The sequence below is a fragment of the Mytilus edulis genome, chromosome 12 (assembly GCF_963676685.1).
Source record: "Mytilus edulis chromosome 12, xbMytEdul2.2, whole genome shotgun sequence".
NCBI lineage: Eukaryota > Metazoa > Mollusca > Bivalvia > Mytilida > Mytilidae > Mytilus > Mytilus edulis.
The window spans coordinates 20,588,379-20,612,892 of record NC_092355.1 but is presented as its reverse complement, the minus strand read 5'-3'; the positions used below and the strand labels follow the sequence as shown (position 1 = coordinate 20,612,892).

The following is a 24,514-nucleotide window of genomic DNA, read 5'->3' as shown; positions in this document are numbered from 1 at the left end:
TCTTTCTGTAATCATCATGTTCTGCAGCCCTTTTCATCTTCTTGATTTCAAAATCTATCTCACTGTTAAAATCAAATTGAGCTTTATTTCCATTGTACTTGACTCATATGAATGTTCCGTTTTGATTTTCTTCACAACATCATCGGTCGTATTGGCTGTATCCTCTTTAAATTCCCTATTCAGTGAATGAATTTTATTGTCTAAATAAGTCTTAAACAAATCAATGGCCGCAAACGCGCTCGAGTCGGCAAAGACTTGTCCGTTTCTCTTTTATCAAAATTTTGTCTAGGTTCCTGTTCTGCAGTGTCTGATGCATCTCTAACAGGAGAAGGTTCCATGTTTAATACAGAGAGCAGAAAAAGCCTGTCACATTTTGTACTGCAATGACTTCGATTGCCAAAAACTAATTCTAATTCACTTATATTAACAAAACCTAATCCAAAAACTTGACTAACTGTTGACAACTACATCCTAAACTTCAGTATCATAACAACCACAATGTCATCAGCTGATGATAGCAACTTTCATGTATCGAACTCTCTGTATAACTTTGATAAATACATTTGATACCATGAAGCATATTTTGGAATTATGTGGTTTGACTTGAAATTTCCGTGGAGAAGATTGTCAAATGAGTTTACGACAAATAACAAGCAGACGGACATACGACGACGGACGCCAAGTGATGACAAAAGTTTGGAAAATTTTGTAACTATTATCATTGCATATGTATAAAAACACAATGAAGTCCATTTGCAAACAGAACAAATTTCTACTTTAATAGTTTAATAGAACACTAATACAACTCTAGTTATCTACCCTTATAAAAGAAACGAAAGTAGGAAGTAATCACCAGTTTCTGCATATAATTCGATTGAAACCTGTCTTAAAGTTGTCATTGGATCCCAGAAGTAGGTTACTACAGTGTATTATTTTCTTAACTAAAAGGTAACTTTAAATGAAAAGACAATTTACAATTTACAAGTAGAAAGATCAGTCATGAACAGTTCATTAATGCCATTATATAGTATATCTGTTCATGCATGTCTTTTAGAAATCATATAAATACATATACGATCATATACATGTACATCTATACTTGTTTTTGTTTTTTTTAATTCGAGATTTCATGTGTTGTGTATGTTAAAATCAATAGTGGAGGAGGGGTAGGAACACGTGAAATTTTAAAGTTATAGTTTAATATACTAAGGGAGATAATGTGTCTTTATTAGAGTATAATTAAGTGGATAAGGGTATTCATTCATTTTTTATATTGTGAAAAGAAATTAAGAATAATTTTCTTTTATCAACAAATAACATCAGGGATATTTGCAATGTGTTATTTTCAGTTGCATTTCTTATATTGGGATTGCAATAAATACATAATTTTTTGAAGAAAACTTTAAAATCCACGAAATATTACAATTTCAATAAAGGCCTTAAAAGAATATTGAGACATGTTTCCTTTTTCTTATGTTTGGTCATTCCAGAATAATTCCGTAACAGCGAATATATTTTTTTTATTCAAAGGTTATTTATATAGAATTGTAGAATAATGGCATTGGATGTTATCAAATATATTTGATCAAAGAATTTTCTCTATTTTTCTTTTGGTGTCGTCCTATTTATTTTTCATAGCACATTATAATTTAGGTAAACAAATTTGGCTAATATTGCATTTAACGGCTTCACTTGTTTAGGATAAGTAGTTATGAAATAAGGGACAATATGCATTCTGTACACGAAGGCTCAAGTTAAATTGCAACAGATGTTTTTCATTTGTCTACATGCGTGCTATAGATATTCATGTATGAGTGAAATATACTTTAATACAATGTTATACTAAGGGTTTTCTCTCAACAGGAAACTGAAAAAAATGTGTTCTAAAATCAGTTTCATCAGCTTAATAACAAAGAATACGAAAGGTCATGATTAAATATCTGGGAAATCTCTTCCTGTCGTATCTGTTACATATAGTGTCAACGTCTTTATACTTTATACAGCTATGTGTTAAGTAACTGCCTGTTACTATGAAGCTGGTAGTCCTAATCTTTCTCACAACTTTTAATCGATTGGATTTTTTTTACTAGGGTAAAAATTTTGAAATATATTTTTAGGGGATCATTATATGTTTTTAAGTGAAAAAATAAATAAACAGAGACCCTAAGTTGATAACAAATGACCGTTTCCTAACTCCAAAATGGGTTGTCCAATTTTCTTTCTACAAGAGCCAAAACGTTACAATTTTAATACATTGACACGTCAGGAGGAACTTTACATCTTTAAAATCGGTTGGTCAATTTTCCTGAAAATACTGTACTAGGTAGACCTTTGCCTGCTGATCATTTACTTCCGTGTCCGATTTGCTTTTACTGCTTTACTTACAAGATATAAGCCAAAAAACTACACTCAACCACTATGGATTATTCTTAATCATATTGGTCATATTTGTTAAAGATCAAGTTCCCGAATGATTGTGTTTAACTAGATATCCTATGGAAAAAAATTGAGAAAGTTTGTCGATATTTGACTAGTACCAACGGCGTAGAAGAAGATTTAAAATAAATTACAATAACGAACGGAAGGACATACAACGACGACGTACATTTATTATAATTTCGTTTACGATTCCATACTAAGAAAATACTGCGAAGTGAATTTGCAAATAGAACACTTTTCTAATATTAAGCATGCATTAGACATGTTAAATACAAACCCAGTTATCAACCTGTATGATATAAACATGATAAACGTAAGTAAGAAATTGAAAAGAAATTAGTCATCAACTCTAACTTGAATAATTCAGTCGTTATATTCCTCTGAACTACGACTACTGCACCTTCCAAGTAGGGGAGATCGATTATTGGGAGTGAATGAATTATTCAGGTAACACCAGCTCCTGCATTATCTACATGTATCAAAACCTATCTTATTGTTGCTCAGATCTCAAAGAAGCTGGTGAGTATACATGATACAATTTATTGTTCATTCCTTCCATAAACAAAAAAAGTAAATTTAAATAAAAAGACATATTAACTGATTTGTAAATCTGAGTTTCTTGGCTTAACAGTTTTGTTTTTTAATGTTTACTTTTTATCCATCGAATTTGGAACAAATCTTTAAGTAGCTACAACTTCTCTCAACTAACGATTTCAAATATGTTAACGTATTTGTAGATTATAGTTTGCATTAGGATTAATTGTGTTATATATATTGCTGCAATTTCTTTATATATGTTCCGGACAATATGAGTATTTGGACCATACGCGTATGGTCATGACCATATGCGTATACTCATATGGTCCGACCATTCGCGTATGGTCCGACCGTACGCGTATGGTCGGACCATATGAGTATAATACTCGTTTGGTTATTAACGGGCCGGACCATATGAGTATTTGGACCATATAGGTATATTTATTTTTCCAAATTACATTATAAACGTTTCAATAATACAAGAACTTTATCTAAAAAAAAACAGTGATGGTTTAAAACATGACAATTTTTTAATTTTATAATAAAAAAAACTACGTAAAAATTTAATATTGATGCCATAGTTAGTTTTCATCGCTAGTTACATTAGTGCATGTAGGCTTGGATGACATTCACTTACACACGGTATCATAGCTTTTTTGCATTTGCAAGTTTTGTGCACGATCTTTTTCATTTACACATTTTGTTTGCGAGTGAAAAACAAGCCGTTTTTTGCAGCTGCGTACAGTGATACCGAGGTCTTTGGCAATTCTGATGTCTACAGTGTTTTTAAGAAGCTCTAGATCTCAAATATCGTAAAATGGTTGACTGCAATACACCATCTTCACAACACAACTTAAATAAACTAATAGTATGCTACTTTCCAGTGACTTCTTATGTAACAGTTCATTAAGAAATTTTTGGAATTTAATTTTTTAGTCGACATATTGCCATTTACTCGTAATAACAAATCGGTTATGACCATCGGTAATGACCATCGGTATAAAATGTGTTTACTTTAAATTTGACAATTAAGTAAAATTAACAATGTGAAACTTCTTATTTTTATTTAGCTTATCTTTTTATTATAATATAACGATAAAATTACCTATATGATAGCGTCTTTTGAATGAACGGTCATACCATATGAAGACTTTAGAAGTATTAAAAGTAAACTGTAACAGAGTGTTAATTACCCCGACCATATGAGTATATACCCATATGGTCATGACCGTACGCGTATGGTCCAAATACTCATATGGTCCGGAACATATACATAAGATGAGTAAAAATTGTTTTTTATGGGTAAAAACTCATTCATGCTGAGACTACTACCAACGAGAGAGATTGGTCACTTCCCGTACTGCCCAGTCAAATTGTGATTTTAACTGTGCCTACGGTCACGTGACTCGGCACGTGACGCGAAAAGATTGACGAGGAGTCATCGATCCGCTATTGTTTATTGCGAAGAGAAAATGATAACTAATTTTATAACCAATGTGGCTGATTGAAGAGTTTTATATTTCAGAAAGAATGAAAATATGATTTGTAATGTTAATTAATGTTTGTTGTTTAACACTCTGAATAAAACTAGTGTACGTATTCATAGGCTCTATTGTATTATAGTAGTCTCAGATACAAGAAATCAACTGACAATACCGGCCGTTTTGATTGATTTGGGTATCTTATTTTGCTAAGTTTCTTTGCTATTTACAATTGCAATTTATGTAGAATGGTTTCTGCAAATAATGCAAATGACTAAACAAAAAGACTTATTTGGGGTTTTTTTTGCGTAACACTTTTGCTTTCTATGATTTCTCTCTTTCTGTTATAGTGTCTGCCAAAAAAAAATGTAAAATAAGTCTTTCCGGGTCAATAATTCCTAACTTCAAAGTCCATTTGCAAACAGAACAAATTTCTAATTCAAAACATGAATACAACTCCTTGAGGGGTAAATTCAGTAAAAAATCTCCCATTGACTTTAATGCTAATCTATGTGTGGAAATAAATTTATACCTGATTTACCTTTAGAAATTAAAAACTTTCATATATCATTCATGAAAGTACAAATGTAGCCCTATCTTTTGCAACAATAAAAACATAGGGTCATGCGGCATTTTTGGGCATTCACATGGCCTTGTTTACAAACAATGTAGGTTCGCACTGAATTCCTATACTGACCCCCATTACTTTTCAACCCTGTAGGGAAAAAAATAGTACATTCAGCATTTATTTTTAATTTTTTGTCAACTCTAGTTTTGATTCATCTACCATAAAATATTTATTACAAACATTATCTACCAATCAGAAGAGCACATGACTTCACTTTTAGACAGAAAGCTCTCCCCCAAATGGGCGGTCCCTGATGACGTATATTTATTTACTGAATTTACCCCTATAAGGGACTTTTTTTCTTCTTTTCCAACTTTTTTTGTAATAAACATGTAATGTATCCAATTTCCAAGTTCCAGTTTCAATACAACCTTCATAAATGCTGAATTTGTAAAGATAGAGCAAAATTTATACTACAGCCCATACTGCGGCCAATGTATATTTGGTATATAAAGTTGCGCATTGACTGTTTTTAAAAGAATGGTGTAAAATACTATGTTTAATAAATATGAATTGTTTTCTGTGTTTTCTTTGGCCAGTATTGCAAGTACATCTAGAAACTAAAGTCTTGGTGTACTCTTAATTAGATTTTTCCTTATATGGAGGTTTTTAATTAAATTCCATGAAAAGACCACAAAAAGACTTTTCAAAGGCTTTTTTAAGCAGTATCATACCAAATAAAACAACAATTATGTTTCATTATACTAAATCTGTGTTTTAATTACTTGTAAATTTCACAAAATGTCATTGACAATCACTCTGCAGAAATTCCTGTTACCCCAACATCAGGATGGGTTCTTCGCCAAAACTAGACAGCCAGAACTGAAGTAGAAAAAAGTGCCAAATATGAAAAAATAAGATTAGGTATGACCAAACTTTACATTTGGGAGATTCAAGTAACAATTTAGAATATTTAAAAGCCATTATTTAACATAAAAATCCAATTACAAACATTTCAACACTTGTTTCATAGATGAAGGACATGTAATCATGAAAAGCTGTCTAGTATATTCTTTAAATAAAGAAACGCAATGCGTTATGTAAAAATAAATGAAGACCTTCATGCGGTTAGATTATTCGAGTGTTAAAATACTAGAAAAGTGCTTATTAAACACTTGTTCTACAACTTAACATGGGGAACACAGCTAAAAAAAACACATTATGTCAAAGGGAGGTAATCCATTTTTTTCATATGATTTTATACATTATGAGGAGAAATATGTGCAAAATATGATGTAAATGGGGATAATATTTATACCTTTTATTGATATCATAACTCTCAAGTGTAATTTTTATTGTTTCTTTCAAACTGATTTTTACCATATACTCCATGCTTCTCTCACAGTACACTGAGTGCATCCTGGATAGCCGCAGTTAAAGATAGAAATTTTTGTAAAAAGCAACTTCAAAAGGTACCAAAATCCTTCCATTACATTAAAATTTACAGGAAATGAGTTTTGTGATTATTGTGTGGCCTTGGACAAGTACAGTGAAAAAGTGAATATTTTCCTATAGGGGTAAATTCAGTAAAAAATCTCCCGTTGACTTTAATGCTAATCTATGTGTGGAAATAAATTTATATCTGATTTACCTTTAGAAATTAAAAACTTTCATATATCATTCATGAAAGTACAAATGTAGCCCTATCTTTTGCAACAATAAAAACATAGGGTCATGCGGCATTTTTGGGCATTCACATGGCCTTGTTTACAAACAATGTAGATTCGCACTGAATTCCTATACTGACCCCCATTACTTTTCAACCCTGTAGGGAAAAAAATAGTACATTCAGCATTTATTTTTAATTTTTTTCCAACTCTAGTTTTGATTCATCTACCATAAAATATTTATTACAAACATTATCTACCAATCAGAAGAGCACATGGCTTCACTTTTAGACAGAAAGCTCTCCCCCAAATGGGCGGTCCCTGATGACGTATATCTATTTACTGAATTTACCCCTTGAGGACAACACCTTTGTTGTATGGCATACAGAGAAGAGTAAATTTAGGATTTATTTCACGTGTTAAAGTTCTGTTTTATTTTTTCAAGGCAGCCAATGTAATGACAATAGCTAATGTTGCTTCACTTCAGATCCGTCACGTGTTATTGGACTGTATCCAAACGTGTTACCTCATACACTCAAAAACAATTGAAAGAAACGAAAGTAATAAATAGACAAGAATTTGTCACTATTTCCTTATACATTGTTATATTCGATCGAAACCTATCTTAAAATTGCAATTGGATCCGCGAAGAAGGTTAGTACAGTGTATTGTTTTGTCTGCCAATTTAAAAAAGAAACTTTAATTGAAAAGACAAATTACAATTTCATTGATTGGAAATGAGTCAAAACTGTTTTATTTAAGAGTTACTGTTATCATGACATTTCAGTTTGCTGATTTTGAATCTATTTTTCTTTGTCTAAGCTTGTTATAGAATGCATAGGAACACTTCTCATATACAAATGTGTTAACGTTGGTCAATATTAAAGTATGAAGTTATTTTGTTAAAAAAGGACTTTTTAGTTGTATGTATCTATGTACAACCCATTATGACGTCTCATTTTTTCATTCGTTTCTTTTAATTCTATGCAGTCTTGGCATTTGCTTTGTTTCAAATTAACAAAGCCATTGTATTTATATGTTCTGGATGTTTTAACAAATAGCGGAGATCAAAGAAGAGAAAATTAAAGTTGTGTTTGATTTACAAAATGAGATAATGTATCTTTAGATAAACATTCTTTTAAATAAGGTAGATCAACTGAAGACTTCACTTAAGATGTAAAAGAGTTATACACAATCGGAATAATTTTTGCTTAAATCTGTTAATTTTGAGATAGATTGGAAATTACTGTGCACAACTGATTTTTATTTGATTTAAAAAAAAATCAGTTATTGATTGCATTATTAAGACTGATATTACAAAACACAAACTCACAGTCTAGATACTATTCTGTACGCTATCCGGAAGTCGCGATTTTCGAAGCGAGAACTTTTTGGATCACATTTTAAATTTGATGGGTATACTGAATTAAACGGTAAGTTGATCATCTGTACATTGCTTAATGATTAATTCAGCCGACATCGATATTCTCAAATGGTTTAGAATTAAATTCCGCACATTCATTATTCGTATCTTTGCCTTAATCAAGAGATTTTGAAGTGCATCACTAAGAAAAATAAGTCGGCGAACCTAAAAACAATCTTTTTACCCTCTTAGTGTACAAATTAACGTAAAAACCTGACTTTAATTATCTAAATGAAGTATATTTCAAGTGGTGGTAAAAGTTTCAACCAGATCTTTGAAGCCAGAAATAAGAAAATTACACTTGTTTGAATTTCTCACTGTACGATCAGTCTCGCTTGTATATTTTAAAACTGTATGATCAGTCTTTATGTCACTGTATTCTAGTGGTGATTTCAAAGTTATTTACGATACATTAGAAGGTGGCATGTTTCTAAATAACACAAATATATTTCAATACATTCACATCCTGAAAACTTATGAAACATGTTTTAGCTTGATAGGGTGTACTCGACTTACTACATTAAGTATAAGGATGTTTAAATGTTGCTAAAATAAGAGGAAGGTTTGATGTATACTAGTATATAAGTTTCAGAAATGTCCTCCGTTATTCTTAAAATTGTACAAACACACAGACGTAGTTGTTATATAAAAATGCATGTATTTACACACATTCGAGGCCGTACTGTAGCTTATAATTGATCACAGTTCCTTCACTTTGTTTAAAATGTAGAGCTGTCTCTTTGACACTCAATTGTACACCACTTTGTCAAGCGGGGGATTATAGTGATAAAGAATTCCGTCTTTCCGTTCGTCCGTTGAACCGGTACAATATGTTTCGCCGGTTTTGTAAGCGCATCTCCTCATAAACCACTTAATATACATTGGGGGTTTCGGCCATTTTTAAATGGAGATGGGGTCCAATCCAGGAGAAAAGGGGATTCCAAATGTATGTTCCCATACAAATGCCTTGATAGTTAAAAAAGGGTTTCAAACTGCCGGATCCCCTTTTTTTGAATCCGTCACTGATATAACTATTAATTAATCTAATTCGGTTTCCTTATCATAAATGATAATGACTGTATTGTGCACCGTCTATTTCGAATTTTAGTAAAAAACTTTTATTGGGTTACTTTATATAAGATACAGACTTGAACATTGCATTATATGGCGGCATCCATCAGGTATTTCCAACACCTCCTAAACCAATCATTAAAGTTTTCTGAAATTGCTCCATTTTTACTCGATTAATGCATTATGGACCTTCTATTTCTGTAAACATGGTAAACTTACCAAAATTATATCACATGAATTATCCCCCTACGCAAAGCTGTCTTTATCCATTTTTTGTTATTTTAAAAGAGACAAGCTTGATTTATGTTATCATCAATTGGTCAACGGCGGATGGTGTAAATAATCTTTAAAAATGAAATAGCTAATTCTAATGCAACAACGTTTGTAACGTTCATTTTGATTGGATAACGTCACTTATCTACATGGCATCGATTGGCAATTGATGCTATGGGACGTACTCTCAAGCGCAGACGGTATATGACAGATTTTAAAATCATGTTTTAACGTTGTTTTTTTGTCAGTTTCATTACAATGGAGATAACAATATTGTATGTTAAGCTCCGACGGCATCAATTGGGGATTTGATGGTCGCAAATACCCGTTTACTGTCTCCGCTAACGCGTCGCAAGTAAACTTACTTTGCGACCATCAAATCCCCAATTGATGCCATCGGAGCTTAAAATACAATACAGTTATCTCCTAAACAGATAACTGTAACGATACACTATTACAAAGTCCACAAGTGAATCATGTATAACTTTTTAGGCATTTGATTTTAAATAAGACTGATGGAACAAAAATACAATTATTTTGCCGTCTAAAAAATTCATCAGAAATATATTTGTATTGTCTGATGAAAGTAATTACACGTTATAGTTCCCTGGATAGTTCATAATATCACATATACACGTATATACATACCTAATTGCTGTTGTTTTTTCTTCAAAATCACGACTGGTCATACAGTCAAAGAATCTGAAATCGCTTCTAGAATACAGTCAGTTCTAGACTGATCGTACAGTAATTTATTTTGGGATCCTCAAGGAAAACATATTTTAACGAGAGAAATTTATGTATTACTGAAAAATTATTACACCAGGGTTTTCGATATCACATACTAGTCAAAACATTTACTAAATTTTATCATCGGTATAAAGACATCATTCGTAAATATAGCTCAACATGCAGACTTCTAATACGTTCAGGTATTTCACATCCAATTTTTTATGGTAATATTCTTTATAAAGCACAAAGGTGTCAGTATTCACCTCAGAAACTTACAAAACCTTTGAATAGACTTATTAAGAAGGGATATAATTACGATCCTGTTGTCAAGTCATTAAAGATTGCATATTTTGGCGTTAATATTGAGTCACTGATAAGGTCTTTGCATCGGAACTAAACACATTTATTCTAAAAACAGTTGTTGGCATGACACGGTTTATGTTCTTTTCATATATGTTATGATGGTATGATACTAAACCCCTAACGGGAAGGATTGTGCCTGATGTTCATATGATGAAATCATAATCTTTCAGTCAGTTTAATTGAAGTCTGGAGCTGGCATGTCAGTTAACTGCTAGTAGTCTGTTGTTATTTATGTATTATTGTCATTTTGTTTATTTTCTTTGGTTACATCTTCTGACATCAGACTCAGATTTCTCTTGAACTGAATTTTAATGTGCGTTTTGTTATGCGTTTACTTTACTACATTGGTTAGAGGTATAGGGGGAGGGTTGAGATCTCACAAACATGTTTAACCCCGCCGCATTTATGCGCCTGTCCCAAGTCAGGAGCCTCTGGCCTTTGTTAGTCTTGTATTATTTTAATTTTAGTTTCTTGTGTACAATTTGGAAATTAGTATGGCGTTCATTATCACTGGACTAGTATATATTTGTTTATGGGCCAGCTGAGGGACGCCTCCGGGTGCGGGAATTTCTCGCTACATTGAAGACCTGTTGGTGACCCTCTGCTGTTGTTTTTTATTTGGTCGGGTTGTTGTCTCTTTGACACATTCCCCATTTCCATTCTCAATTTTATTTTTATGGGAAATACGAATATTCTACTTAAATACGAAAAGAATATTGAAACAGTATATATTTAACTGTAAACTGATGCAAATATTTGCAATAAAAGATTATTTGCTTTGTACTACGAGAGCAAAATTGTCCATCGATTTCACTTTTTTCTACCAAGTTGATGTGATGCACACGTATATTTTATATTCTAATGCATGTTTTTGTTACAGTTACTCATATTTATGATGCTACATATACCTTGAAGATGTTCAAAACACTTTATAGATATAGAAGTAAACAAATGATGAGAAAAGTTACCGTAAGCAAAACCGTCCTGTTAGCCAGTTGGAAATCATCGCTTCGAAAATCGCGACTTCCGGATAGCGTACAGAATAGTATCTACACTGTGAAACTTCTTATTTTTGTTCTTATCATTTTTTTTAAACTATCCATTTAATGGAAGATGAACAGTAACTATTTTGTAAAGGAATGTCAAAGACATTTCCCCGTTGTACTTGTAACAAGAAAACAGTTAGTTCACTATTTTTTTCTTTTTACCTTTTTAAGCATATTATAAACCTATCTTCTCATATTTTATTTCAAAATTCTTTTTTTTCCATTACCAAAACAGGTGGTTTTTTTTTTAATAAGCTATGCAAATTCAGGCATTTTAGCTATTAATTAAACGCGGCTTGTAGCTTGAAGAAAGCACTATGGCCCAATTATATAATATATGAACAGTACCAATTTAATCTTCCTTTGCTTAACTAGAATATTTGAATTAACGTTAAATTTTCTTTTGTTTAATGTTATTATTGAAATAATATACTACTATTTATATATAAGTCTAAGCTTACAGCTGGGGGATTTTTATAGAACATAATTGATGTCCTCCTTTGTTTTATTTTTATGATTCATATATCTAATTTGATCCTCATGTTTGCACAAATTCAATATATATTCCTTTAAATCAAATCTAAACAATAGTCACAATGCACATTTTTCCGTTCCAATATAGTGTGATCTAATAACTCAATTCTGTTGACATTCGGTTTTACTTTACAGGACTTTTTATAATCTTTTTTTGTGTTAGTTCCTTGTCAATATTTCGACAATTCTTTGAAATTATTGCAATCTTGTAACAAACGGGCTGAATAAGTAATGGTCCAACAAAAATGGAATTAATTCTGTGAGTAACACATTGAAAATCAATGTGTTACTCACAGAATTAATTCCGTTTTTGGTCCAACAAAAGATATCGTTTGTACGTATTCAGTTTCTCACCTAAAGTACTTACAATGGGCATGATTTTAATTTTTTGATTTGTCACTATTAGTTTCTTCAGACGCTTGAAAAAAATCAATGCTAATTAAAATCCAAAGCGTGGTTATGTTTATGACGAATTTGAATTTATAAATATTAAACCTCGGTTATTCCCAGTAATAGTAATCTGTTCGTTGTTAAACGCTGTTTGTTCATGATTTGGACCATTTTACGGAAACCCAATCTTTTTTGTTGGTAACTTGAAAACCATTTCGTCGATTTTTTGTAACCGAACATCTCGTGTTGTTTTTCATTTAACGTGCTGAAGGTATCGTTTGTTAAGACATCTCTTATCTTAAAATCCCATAAAAGTTTTGTATTTCGAACTTTTTAAACTTTCTTTTGTGAGCAACGCTTTTGAAAATGAAAAGCGCGTCTGGCAGAAAAAGTTTAAAACCTGGAATGTATCATTGGTTTATTGAAAACATACTATTTATTTTGAGAGATATACAGAATGTAAAAGTATGAACACATTTTTGATTTCAATTCTACATATATTGATGTAAGAATTTCTATTCAATGATTAGCTCCTTTCCATTTCCTAATATTCGTGTTCCATCTGATGTGGTCATTTTGTTTCTTATTGTTCAGTCAGCAGTAGAAATCATCAGTTAGTTCTCATTTTCATGCATCAAACCTTGAATGTTTTACAATTTGAAAGTTGTTTCCCTTAGTATATGTAGTATAATACTTTATCATGTTTGTATTTCTCTTTTTTTCATCATTTCATATGGCAAAATTATTACCTTGTTTTGAAGAAGAATTTTAGGAACTGTTTTCATCATTTGCATTTTACTACCAAAATAACAAATAGCGAGGCATATATCTGTTTTAACAATTCATTATATTAGATTTTCATTTATATCCACTGTTAATCTTCGTTAAAATTATGTTGGTATTCAGCATCCTTGATGGTTTGTAGGGTTGATTTAATTAACGAGTCTCTGGCTACATAGTAAAACTACTATGCATACTAATCCATTGAAGAAGTTAACCAATATATGAAGCTTTAAATAATATACTATTCTGTTTAAATGAAGTTGCAACTATCTGATTGCAAACTGTTAAAATGCATTATGTCATTTATATCGTTGTCAAAATCCTGATCTCCTATAATCGATTTGGTCACTCCTCTTCTTCTTCTTCTTCTTCTTCTTCTTCTTCTTCTTCTTCTTCTTCTTCTTCTTCTTCTTCTTCTTCTTCTTCTTCTTCTTCTTCTTCTTCTTCTTCTTCTTCTTCTTCTTCTTCTTCTTCTTCTTCTTCTTCTTCTTCTTCTTCTTCTTCTTATAATTGGCTCATTAAGAAAGACATGGCCCCATTATACCACTACTGTAATACTATCAGACACAACACACAGGTGATAATATAAAACAATAGCTATTGATTAGTCCCTTAAGGTTATACTGGATACCACCTATTTACTGTTATTTATCTATGTTCATTGACCTTAGTCACTAAACATGTTGATCATAACACGTCTTACAATAGTTATCAAGGGTACCAGGATTATAATATCATACGCCAGACGCCTGTTTCGTCTACATAAGACTCATCAGTGACATTCAAATGAAAATAGTTCTAAAGCCAAACCAGTACAAAGTTGAAGAGCATTGGGGACCCAAAATTTCCAAATCAGTTGTGCCAAATATGTCTGAGGTAATTTATTCTTGGGATAAGAAAGTCCATAGTTTTTCGAAAACTTCAAAGTTTAGTAAACAGGGAATTTATAAAATAACCATATAATTGATTAAGTGTGTATATTAAATGAATCATGTAAAAATGACTACCATATGATTGAATAAGTCAAACTTAATTTTAGAAACTTAATTGTTATAGCACCTTTTCGATGTTTATCGTGCGAATTACCATGAACATACGCGTATGGACGGACCATATAATTATATATGCAGTCAGTCATGACTATACGTGTATGGTCCAAAATACTATGATCGTCTAGAACATCTATATTGTGCATAGCCTCTACACCAGGAGGCAAATATTCTTCAATAAGTGTTATGCATATAAAGAAGAAGATCTGGTATGATTGCCAATGAGACAACTCTCCACAAAAGATTAAATGGCACAGAAATTAACAACTTTATGTCACCTTACGGTCTTCAACAATGAGCAATGCCTAAACCGCATAGTCAGCTATGAAGGCCCCGAAATGACAAATATAAAACAATTCAAACGAGAAAACTTACGGCATAATGTACAAAAAAACAACGAAAAACAAATATGTAATACATCAGGCTCCTGACTTGTAACAGGCACATACATACAGAATGTGGGTACGGGGCGGGTGTGGGGGGGGGGGGGGGGGTGGGGGAGGGGGGGGTGGTGTATACATGTAAGCGGGATTCACATCCTCCCCAGTGACAGTATATTGGTGTAACAGTAAGACATTTTGCTTTAACTGCTGCCCTTTTTGTTTCTTCTGGTACAGTAAAATCGTCTTTCTTTTTTGTTCTCACTTTCTAATTTTTTGTTGTTGAATGTCATTATATTATACACAGAGTCGACTGAGGATATATTGCAGGTTGCTTCTTTGTGTTTCTTTTGATAACATTTTTCATGTCGTCTATTTTTCCCATTTGACTCTTCGGTATTGTCATGCAAATAGATATAACTTGCTGTTATCAAAGCCCTGTTTTATGTTTTGAATTTTAAATGAGAATGTAGGTACTTTGTGTTAAAAACGTTAACATCAATCATATCCTTTCTTTTACTCTCTTTTCAATTTAACCAACACATATTTTTGTCCTCTAAATAAGTTACAGGTCTGCAATAAAAATGTATTTCCTTTTCAACACACTTTGATATTACTGTTCTTTTGTAGGATGGCGACATCCCTCTCACAGGAAGATGTAAATTTTCTACGGTTAGCTGGTTTGTTAATAAGAGTCGCACCACGTGCTGTAAGAAAAAGGTTTGACTTTGAATTCCACCCGGAACAGCTACAACAATTTCTGCGCACAAATCGGGGCAAGATATATGACCTAACATATAAAAAGAGAATCATCACATTGACACAGTATGATGTATTATATCCTAAAGGTAAACTCTAAGATATTTTAGATTAATTTGTATTTTAAGACTTTATATAGATACATAAAATATGAAAAAATTTATTTGACCTATTATAAGTATAATAAAGGATAATAAAAGAACAATCTTAGGTTGATCCATTTATAGTTATTCCATATAAAAAAAAAGATGTGGTATGATTTAGAAACACAATTTAGAAACACATCTTTATTTACCTGTATAGCAATATTATCATTGCACATATTTACAGTACTTTGTGTATAAAAAATCAATGTTTTCATTTGTAACAAGATTAATTCTACCTTGCATCAGTTTTCATTTAAACGTCAAGTTTTCACGTAATTGATGAAAAATGCATATTGTATTTAGAACTTTCACGACATACATAATTATACCTCAGCATGAAATCTATCAATTTGGTTTTGCAGCATGTTGTAAATGTGTATATTGGTTATTTCCAAGTAAAGGAATATTGTTATTATTGTATTAAGAGAGTTTATATAAGTTGTCAGAAGTTATTTCTAGTATTTAGTATATTGAATGAGTAATTAACGTACGTTTTACTTTATGTTATTAGCTGTATCGATAACGTCGTATATGGCGCAACTTTGTCATGTATTGTTCAGAACGTTACCGTTGGGTCAATATTTTAAGCGTGAACCCAAAAGTGTACATTTACGAGTTTTTAACTGGAAGAATTAATATATCTAGATATGTTTATTTATAAGAGTGTTTGATTATAAGCATTTTGAGTCGAGGACTCCTATATTTTATGTAAGCGTTTTACGTTATGTTACGTTATGTTTTTCTTCCTGCTTAGAATATTTACTTCCGGTAATTTAAAATAAATACCAGTGCAACGTCACATTCGTCAGTCTTTGCTGTGTTTACTTTTGGCTTGCAGCAAGGCTCATCCCGGGGGTTCCTAGAGGTAAGAAGCAGCGCATTAGCTGTATGCCTCGCATTTTATATTACAAGTAAGGGTTATAATTTAGAGGTAAGAAGCAGCGCAGATAGCTGTATGCCTTGCATTTTATTTATATTGTCATTGTTATATTTAAGATAATCCCGTTTGACCCGTACGGAAATACAAGTAAGAATATTATTTAAGTATCTTCGCCCCGTTTATGTTTATTATATATTATTGTTGGAATATTGTACTTGTATGGATATATATATATCGGCAGTTCTAGATGTTTAATAAACGTATCATTTTTACTATTGATTATTTATTCACGCTACCAAGAGAGAACCGACAACAGATTTGACGTCCGTATTTTTTTATTACCCCGTGCATTTACTAGTTTTATGAGATATTCGTATTTGCTGGCTTTATAACTATATCAAAACATAGCGAGAAGCAGAAATTACGACAATGGTGGCAGCGGTTTAGTTCTCACGTTTCAAGGAACTTGGCACGTCTATTTTTAGCAAATATAAATTTGTATGGAACACATTAAGTGACATATATTGTGTATGGAGTGCATTTAGCTCTATACATAATTCTGTGTTGAATGGATTATTTTGGAAAATACAGGAGTGCATTTAACTTCTAAATTTTTAAAATATTTTTTTAAGGAGGTGCATTTAGCTTCCTTTAAAGAAAAATAATATATTAAGGAGGTGCATTTAGCTTCCTAGAGAAAAAAAATATAAAAAGGAGGTATAATTAGCTTCCAAATAATTATTTATTAGGGGAATAGAGGTGCAGTTAGATTCTATTGGCATATTACTGTTTGTTTTAAACATGGATCTTAGGAATAGAAAAATCCCAGCTCCAAATTTTGGAAGGGGGGAAAGTATGGAGAATATGATTATTTCACAGAGCGGAACTGATCAGCCCTGTAATTTGATAGATTTGGGTATAGAAGATGATGTTAATTTATCTACCTACAGCCCCATAGTAAGCCCGATAAACTCGTCTGTGCAAAATACTAGGACGATTGAGGAAAGTAAGACGAATTTAAATGATAACAATATTATTGCTATTCTAACGGACATTCAGAGACAATTAAAAAATCAAAATGATAGATTTTCTGATCTCAAGACGAAAGTTTCTGAGATGAGCACGCAAGTATCAGAGATGAGCACGCAAGTTAAGCTAAATCAGGAAAATATAGCTCAATTAGCAAGGGGTAACCATGTGGCTGAAAACAACACCAATACGCAGAATTTCAGTCAAAATAGCATGACCACAACTGAACAAAATAACCAGGTATCAGTGACCCAACAATTACCAGCTGGTCCAAGTACTGACAGCATTTATACACCACGTCCAGTTAGTACAAATTATGTAAGAGAAAGTAGTCATATTCAGCAACTACAAAGGGAAGAACCAAAACCTAGAAGTCCATTCTTTGATGGTAAAGGGGATTTCAAGGCCTTCTGGACACAGTTTAGTTTACTGAGTAATAGGTTTAGATGGTCCAATGACAGACAAATAGAGGAACTTATTCTAAATTGTCTGAGAGATGAAGCCCTAGTATATGTAAATGAGCTTCCTATGCCATTCCATAAAGATATCAAATATATTCATAAGGCTATGTCACAGAGATTTGGGGACCATATATTACCAGAAACTTATAGGACCAATTTGCAGTTTATAAAACAGGACCACAAAGAAAGCATACAAGAATATGCATCTCGTGTGGAGAGACAAGTAAGCAAGGCATACCCTGAAGTAAATGACTTGAGTTTGCTGGACCGATTCAAAACAGAACACTTTGTCAAAGGTCTGCCAGACCAGTCACTAGCTTATGAGGTCCTCATACAGAAGCCAGCAACATTGCAGGATGCAATAAATATAGTCACATGGCACGAGTGTTGTCGAAAAAATGTAAATAAAAACGTTAATGTCAGACAAGTAAATACCGATGCAAACTGTATAGAACAAGAGAAAACAGAAGACTTCGAGGTATATCAGACGGAGAATCCAACCCAATATGTCACTCATGAAGAATTTAAAATGGGCATAGACAATTTGAAAAAGGAGTTCAAAATGGATGTTGAAGACATAAAGCAGGATTTAAATGAGATAAAAGATCTATTTAAAACTGAGAAGCAAGAAAGAGAAAATTTTGGTCCGTTGAATAGACATAATGTTAGGAAGAAAGACCAATTTAATGCCAACAACAATAACAGAGTAAATACATGTTACTCATGCCACCAAGAGGGACATTACAGCAGAGATTGTCCTTTCTCAAGAGGAAAGAGAGGGAAACCAGAAAATATGAATACTTTTGGAGGGAACCCACACTTTGGATTTACAAGTCAGAATTATCAGAAATAGTTAGGCCTATATAGCAGATAAGCCTACTGGCCAAATATCAGAATATTTTTGAGTAGATTTAGGACTTTTTATAATGTAGATATGAAACTTGTGTGATTTTTTTGTGATTGATAAAATGTAAAAATTGATTAATTTGTTTATTGAGAAAGAATTGTAATATTAGTTTATCCACTGAGAATACAGTATACGTAGCACCAATATGTATAGATTTTGCACTTTAAGGAAAATATTGTGATATTGAAATTGTTTTGAGATTTTTAGAAAACAGGAGATTTTTTTATCAGAATCTGGAATTTGATGGTCCTATTGAATTGTTGTTGTTTTTATGCAGAAAAGATTGTTTAATACTATTTTGGTGGGAAGCTGCCTTCGGTGGGTGTATATTGACAGTTGGGATACTTTAGGTGCCATTTTTGTTTTGGTGCGAGAATAAGTTAAGGCTAATGATTAGTCTAGATTGTAATATGCATTTAGGTTACACCATGGGTATGCTGAGCTATAGTCTACACCATTTTAGATATTTCTCGGGGAATACTGATGACCATTTTTTTTTTATTTGTTGTACCTTGTACTAATTTGTATACTTATGTTTGTATGGTGCATCAGTATCGAAGATGGTGTATATATTTATACGCGGGGTACCCTTGTGGTATAGAACTTAATAGGACATCTGTCGGCTTATGGTAAGCCGGGTGTTTAAAAGAAGTTGACCTTCATGATTTTTATAATTCCAGTGTCTGATAGAATGGAGAATCTTGGATTGAATTTTTAAATGAAGTATATTAGTGCTGTAACTGGATGAAAAAAAAATAGAACTTTGTTTTGTCGTGACACTTTACTGTTATATAGGTATAAGAGAAGATATTCATACTTGGAAGAAAATTTAAGAAAAATGTATTTTGCCTTTTAAAGTATAAACAGGCGCATTAGTTTGTTAACACAGACATTAGTTTCTATGACATTAACAGGCGCAGTAGTTTGTTCATGTATGTTTAATTTTGTTTTATTTGTATGATAAGAGGATTACGTACGTATGAATATTGTGAACAGAATATTTTTAAATGTATCAGTTGTCAGAGTTGACAAGACCATATTTCGAGGACGAAATGTATTCTGGGGGAGGGGCAGTGTTGTAAATGTGTATATTGGTTATTTCCAAGTAAAGGAATATTGTTATTATTGTATTAAGAGAGTTTATATAAGTTGTCAGAAGTTATTTCTAGTATTTAGTATATTGAATGAGTAATTAACGTACGTTTTACTTTATGTTATTAGCTGTATCGATAACGTCGTATATGGCGCAACTTTGTCATGTATTGTTCAGAACGTTACCGTTGGGTCAATATTTTAAGCGTGAACCCAAAAGTGTACATTTACGAGTTTTTAACTGGAAGAATTAATATATCTAGATATGTTTATTTATAAGAGTGTTTGATTATAAGCATTTTGAGTCGAGGACTCCTATATTTTATGTAAGCGTTTTACGTTATGTTACGTTATGTTTTTCTTCCTGCTTAGAATATTTACTTCCGGTAATTTAAAATAAATACCAGTGCAACGTCACATTCGTCAGTCTTTGCTGTGTTTACTTTTGGCTTGCAGCAAGGCTCATCCCGGGGGTTCCTAGAGGTAAGAAGCAGCGCATTAGCTGTATGCCTCGCATTTTATATTACAAGTAAGGGTTATAATTTAGAGGTAAGAAGCAGCGCAGATAGCTGTATGCCTTGCATTTTATTTATATTGTCATTGTTATATTTAAGATAATCCCGTTTGACCCGTACGGAAATACAAGTAAGAATATTATTTAAGTATCTTCGCCCCGTTTATGTTTATTATATATTATTGTTGGAATATTGTACTTGTATGGATATATATATATCGGCAGTTCTAGATGTTTAATAAACGTATCATTTTTACTATTGATTATTTATTCACGCTACCAAGAGAGAACCGACAACAGATTTGACGTCCGTATTTTTTTATTACCCCGTGCATTTACTAGTTTTATGAGATATTCGTATTTGCTGGCTTTATAACTATATCAAAACATAGCGAGAAGCAGAAATTACGACACAGCATATAGAAACAAGCAACGTTTGATCGAAGTTTGGAAAATAATTCCTCTCCCTCGTATATGAAATGATAACGGTCTTTAGATACTTGTTCCAAATGTTGGACGGGTCTGGTAATAGTGTGATGGAAGGTTTTATTTCTGGTGACATTCAAAATACGATTCATGACAGCTTTTAATGAAAATAGAATTTTTAGTTCCACCATTCACCCCTGTTGACCACATTGATGGATATCTACTTAGTTTATTTTGGTGTTTGTTTGTTCTTTTCGTTAGGTTCTTCAGGAGTATCATCAGACATGTTTGATGTATCATTGATGGTTTGTTTACTGAGAAACTTCACAGATCTAACAATCCAAGATAGTCTACCAATTGGAACTATTTATACTGATGCTGCAGATATTTCAAGGATAAAATTTTACAGAAACTCTATTGTTCATCATGACAGCGGTAAAATTGACGGAAACGAGTTTTCAAAAGTATGGAACTGTGTAGCTGAGGTAATTTATCCAATAATATATTGCAAATAGCAAAATGATTCCAAAATTATTTGAACTCCATGAAATAAGAGCCCCTCCACAATATATAAATATTTCCATAATATAAATGTAATATTCACCTGAACATGTAAGTCTATTGTTATTTCAATCGTCTAGTGGTACAGAATGTAAAAAGTCGAAAAAGGTTAAAAGATGTATATGATTCAGTACAATAGAAAACTATACTAATTACTTTTATATCCCCGCCGTAGTGGAAGGTGCATTAGGTTTTACCCTTGTCCATACGTAAATATGTACTTCTGTCCGACCGTACGTCCAAAAATTGGTTTCCGTTCTCTTACTTTAGTTTACCTAAACCAAGTGCTATGAAACTAATACGCATTGCTTATTACCACAAAGCCCGGATCAGGCTGGAATTGTGTTGGCGTCACTTATACCATCGTATAGTTATGCCTCTTTAAAAATGGAAAACACTGCTTAAATATTCGTTTCTGTTCCATAACTTTGGTTTGCCTCAACCAACTGTTACGAAACATATGCACAATGCTTATTACCACAAAAAAAAACAACAAAAAAAAACCAGAAAAGATAGAATTTTGGTTGCATCACTTTTGCCATTCCCTTTACAAATTGAAAAAAAAAAATGCTGAAATATTCTTTTCTGTTTTCTAACTTGAGTTTGCCTAAACTAAATGATATGAAACATAAACACAATGTTCATTTACACAAAACTCAAATCATGTACAAATTTGGGTAGCTTTACTTGACAGTTTTTGTGTTGTGTTCCTTTATGACGTTATATGCAAGCGGGGGGCATCATCTGTGTCCAATGGACACATTCTTTATTTATTTTAATATGATGTATAATAACCGACATCAGGTTCAACTAGATCATTCTAACAATCTTGATAGGATATTGTTTATTTTTGCTTGGTTATAAATATTTTTTGTTGAGAATATTGTAGAATTGTTAGTACTTTTCCAGTACTGAAATATATATTATTTAAAAAATCATTCATAGAAGCCACATATTTGTTGGATATTTACAAATGGCCGGGCCGTGATATTAGAATTTTATCCAGAGCTATGACGAGGGATAAAACTAACGAAGATCACGGCATTGGAAATGTGTAAATGATCAAAATTATGGCTTTCAGTGAATTATTTTCGTTCTAATAGGATACATTCGGTAATATAAAAACTTAAGCAAAGGTTAAATTGCCATGGGATTGGCTGTTCTAATTCACCCCTGTAAGATTAAAGCTTCACATTTCAAATAAATATAAGTCTTGCATGAATCATTTCCTAAATTACCACTTGAACAATGTGTTCAATCTTCAAAATTTTCTTAATCTATGCCTTTTTTTTATAGTTTGCTACTACATGTATTCACTATCAAAACAATTGTTAACATGTCGTAGCTAAGGATTGAGCTACACTGTTGTCCTGCTGAAATCCACAAATGTTCAAATAATGCAATTGAATAGAAATTTTCTTTATTAAACATCACCTTCCTCAAAATTCCATTTTAATGCGTTATTATCTGAGCTGAAGGTGTATACATAACGGAAAGCCTTCAGCTTCATATTTTCATGTGTATGACGTCATGTTATAACATAAATTTTAGTCAATGCGTCAAGTTCATTCATGCCATTTCGCGAAATTTTATTTTAATTTTATTTTAAAATTTGCTCAGCTCTTTTGCATTATTTTTAAGGTGTCATGCATAAGAATATAGGAATAACGGTTCTGTAGTTTCTTTTTAAATTTTAATCGGAACACAACGAAATTGATATAGTGTTTGCACATAGGTTACGATACATTAGGATATAGTGGGATGTAAATAGTAACAGCCATCAATATGTGCATATCTGAGTCTGCGCAAAGTATAGATAAATTGAGAAATAATTCCTTCATGTTATGCTCTATGCTCATTTTAACATGGATAGTCATTATATTTTACACTGATAAAATTGAGAAAGGAAATGGTGAATATGTCAAAGCGACAACCACCCGACCATAGAGCAAACAACAGCCGAAGGCAACCAATGGGTCTTCAATGTAGCGAGAATTCCCGCACCCGTAGGTGTCCTTCAGCTGGCCCCTAAAATATGCATAATAGTACAGTGATAATGGACGTCATACTAAACTCCGAATTACACAAGAAACTAAAATTTAAAATCATACAAGACTAACAAAGGCCAGAGGCTCCTGACTTGGGACAGGCGCACAATTGCGGCGGGGTTAAACATGTTTATGAGATCTCAACCCTCCCCCTATACCTCTAGCCAATGTAGAAAAGTAAAAGAATAACAATACGCACATTAAAATTCAGTTCAAGAGAAGTCCGAGTCTGATGTCAAAAGATGTAACAAAAGAAAATAAATAAAATGACAATAATACATAAATAACAACAGATTACTAGCAGTTAACTGACATGCCAGCTCCAGACCTCAATTAAACTGATTGAAAGATTATGTCTTCATCATATGAATATCAGGTACAATCCCTCCCGTTAGGGGTTTAGTATCATACTATCATAAAATATATGAGAAGAACATAACCCGTGTCATGCCAACAACTGTTTTTTTAGAAATAAATGTGTTTAGTTCCGATGCAAAGACCCTATCAGTGAATCAATGTTAAAGCCAAAATATGCAATCTTTAATGACCTGACAACAGTATCGTAACTATATCCCCTTTTAATAAGTCTATTTAAAGGTTTTGTTAGTTTCTGAGGAGAATACTGACATTTTTGTGCTTTATAAAGAATATTTCCATAAAATTTTGGATGTGAAATACCTGAACGTATAAGATGTCTGCATGTTGAGTTATATTTACGAATTATTTCCTTATACCGGTGATAAAATTTAGTAAATGTTTTGACCAGTTTGTGATATCGAAAACCCTGGTGTAATAATTTTTCAGTAATACATAAATTTCTCTCGCTAAAATCTAATACATTGTTACATACACGAGCGAATCGTACAAGTTGAGATATATAAACACCATAAGATGGTGACAAGGGAACGTCACCATCTAAAAATGGATAATTAACAATAGGAAATGAAAAATCATC

At 32.3% G+C, this 24,514-nt stretch overlaps 1 protein-coding gene across 1 annotated transcript in view; it reads left to right on the top strand.

Annotated features, from left to right (window-relative positions):
- Nucleotides 1–824: 824 nt before the first annotated feature.
- The window catches only part of LOC139497981 (serine/threonine-protein phosphatase 6 regulatory ankyrin repeat subunit B-like), a 41,172-nt gene continuing 17,482 nt past the window's right edge, over nucleotides 825–24,514 (top strand). The window contains exons 1-3 of the mRNA XM_071286241.1: nucleotides 825–948; nucleotides 15,367–15,584; nucleotides 21,212–21,435. Of these exons, the coding sequence (XP_071142342.1) occupies nucleotides 15,368–15,584; nucleotides 21,212–21,435 (441 nt within the window). The 5' untranslated portion in view covers nucleotides 825–948; nucleotide 15,367. The remainder of the gene's footprint in view (nucleotides 949–15,366; nucleotides 15,585–21,211; nucleotides 21,436–24,514) is intronic.